This window comes from Trichophyton rubrum (genome assembly GCF_000151425.1).
Source record: "Trichophyton rubrum CBS 118892 genomic scaffold supercont2.15, whole genome shotgun sequence".
Taxonomy (NCBI): domain Eukaryota; kingdom Fungi; phylum Ascomycota; class Eurotiomycetes; order Onygenales; family Arthrodermataceae; genus Trichophyton; species Trichophyton rubrum.
The window spans coordinates 16,226-17,332 of record NW_003456414.1 but is presented as its reverse complement, the minus strand read 5'-3'; the positions used below and the strand labels follow the sequence as shown (position 1 = coordinate 17,332).

Genomic DNA, 1,107 nt, shown 5'->3' with positions numbered 1-1,107 from the left:
AAATCGGAGTTCCTTGACTGTTCCCATGATGGTTTCTCTCTGGCTCGAAAATTGCCATACTACGTATACTATGTGATTCATTGTCTAACAGCAGTGGCCCGGCTGGGCTGGCGGAGAGAACCCTGCAAATGATCTCGAATAACATTACCAGAGATCTTCAGATTGATGAATGCATGCAAATTATACCCCCGACCCTACTGAAAGCTCTAACATGGGAACCATATCAATGCCCTATGCTTGTCTTCTCAACATCCACAATGGCCCGTTTTATATCTTTACCACAACGAGACGCGACAAATACGGCCTCTGAGTTTGCTCAACATTTAGCACTGTTTCTATGCAACAAAGTGGCTAATGATGCAGTTATTGGGGCTTTACCAAAAATCATCTTTGAAGTTCCTTCCTTCGCAGTTCAATTACTTCCATATATCCTTCATGACGTATTGTTATCTGAGATTGACAGTAACCAGAAAACTAGAACTGAAGTTTCTGAACTCTTCAAAGAGACCCTTCAAAACAGCAATGACTCAATTATACCCCATATTCGTTCGATAATAACGTGTATTCTCTACCTTCGACGCCAGCCTTTACCCCGAGAGAACACCATGGGTGAAAGAAATGGGTGGCTTGATATTGACTTTATGTTGACCGCAACAGCAGCGTCTCGCTGTCAAATGTATAAAACATCGTTGTTATTTTTGGAAATATGTCACTCACAGGCTGTTGGAGCATCTAGACGGTCATCTACGATAGCACCACTAGAATCTACCGAACTTCTCCATCGCATATTCAAAAACATTGATGATCCAGATTCCTTCTATGGTATACAACAAGATCAATCTCTTGATGCTGTACTGCAGAAGTTGGAACATGAAAGCTCTGGGCTCAAGAACCTGTTCTTCCAGAGCGCGAATTTCGACACCGACCTCAAGCTGGGACGAAATATAGACGACGGGGGAGCCTTTGAAATGATTAAAGCTCTCAATTACACAAATCTACAAGGACTTTCTAGTGCCATGTTCCGTTCGTGCACCCCAACTTGCGCTAGTAACGAGGCTTTTGATCACATGCTTTCAACAAATATATACTGCAACAGTGGGATATACC

At 42.7% G+C, this 1,107-nt stretch overlaps 1 protein-coding gene across 1 annotated transcript in view; it reads left to right on the top strand.

Moving 5' to 3' along the window:
- Window positions 1-1,107, top strand: part of TERG_08452 (uncharacterized protein) — a gene marked incomplete at both ends in the record, with an annotated part of 9,176 nt that overhangs the window by 5,241 nt on the left and 2,828 nt on the right. The window contains one exon of the mRNA XM_047748953.1: window positions 92-1,107. Coding sequence (XP_047604946.1) covers window positions 92-1,107 — 1,016 coding nt within the window. The remainder of the gene's footprint in view (window positions 1-91) is intronic.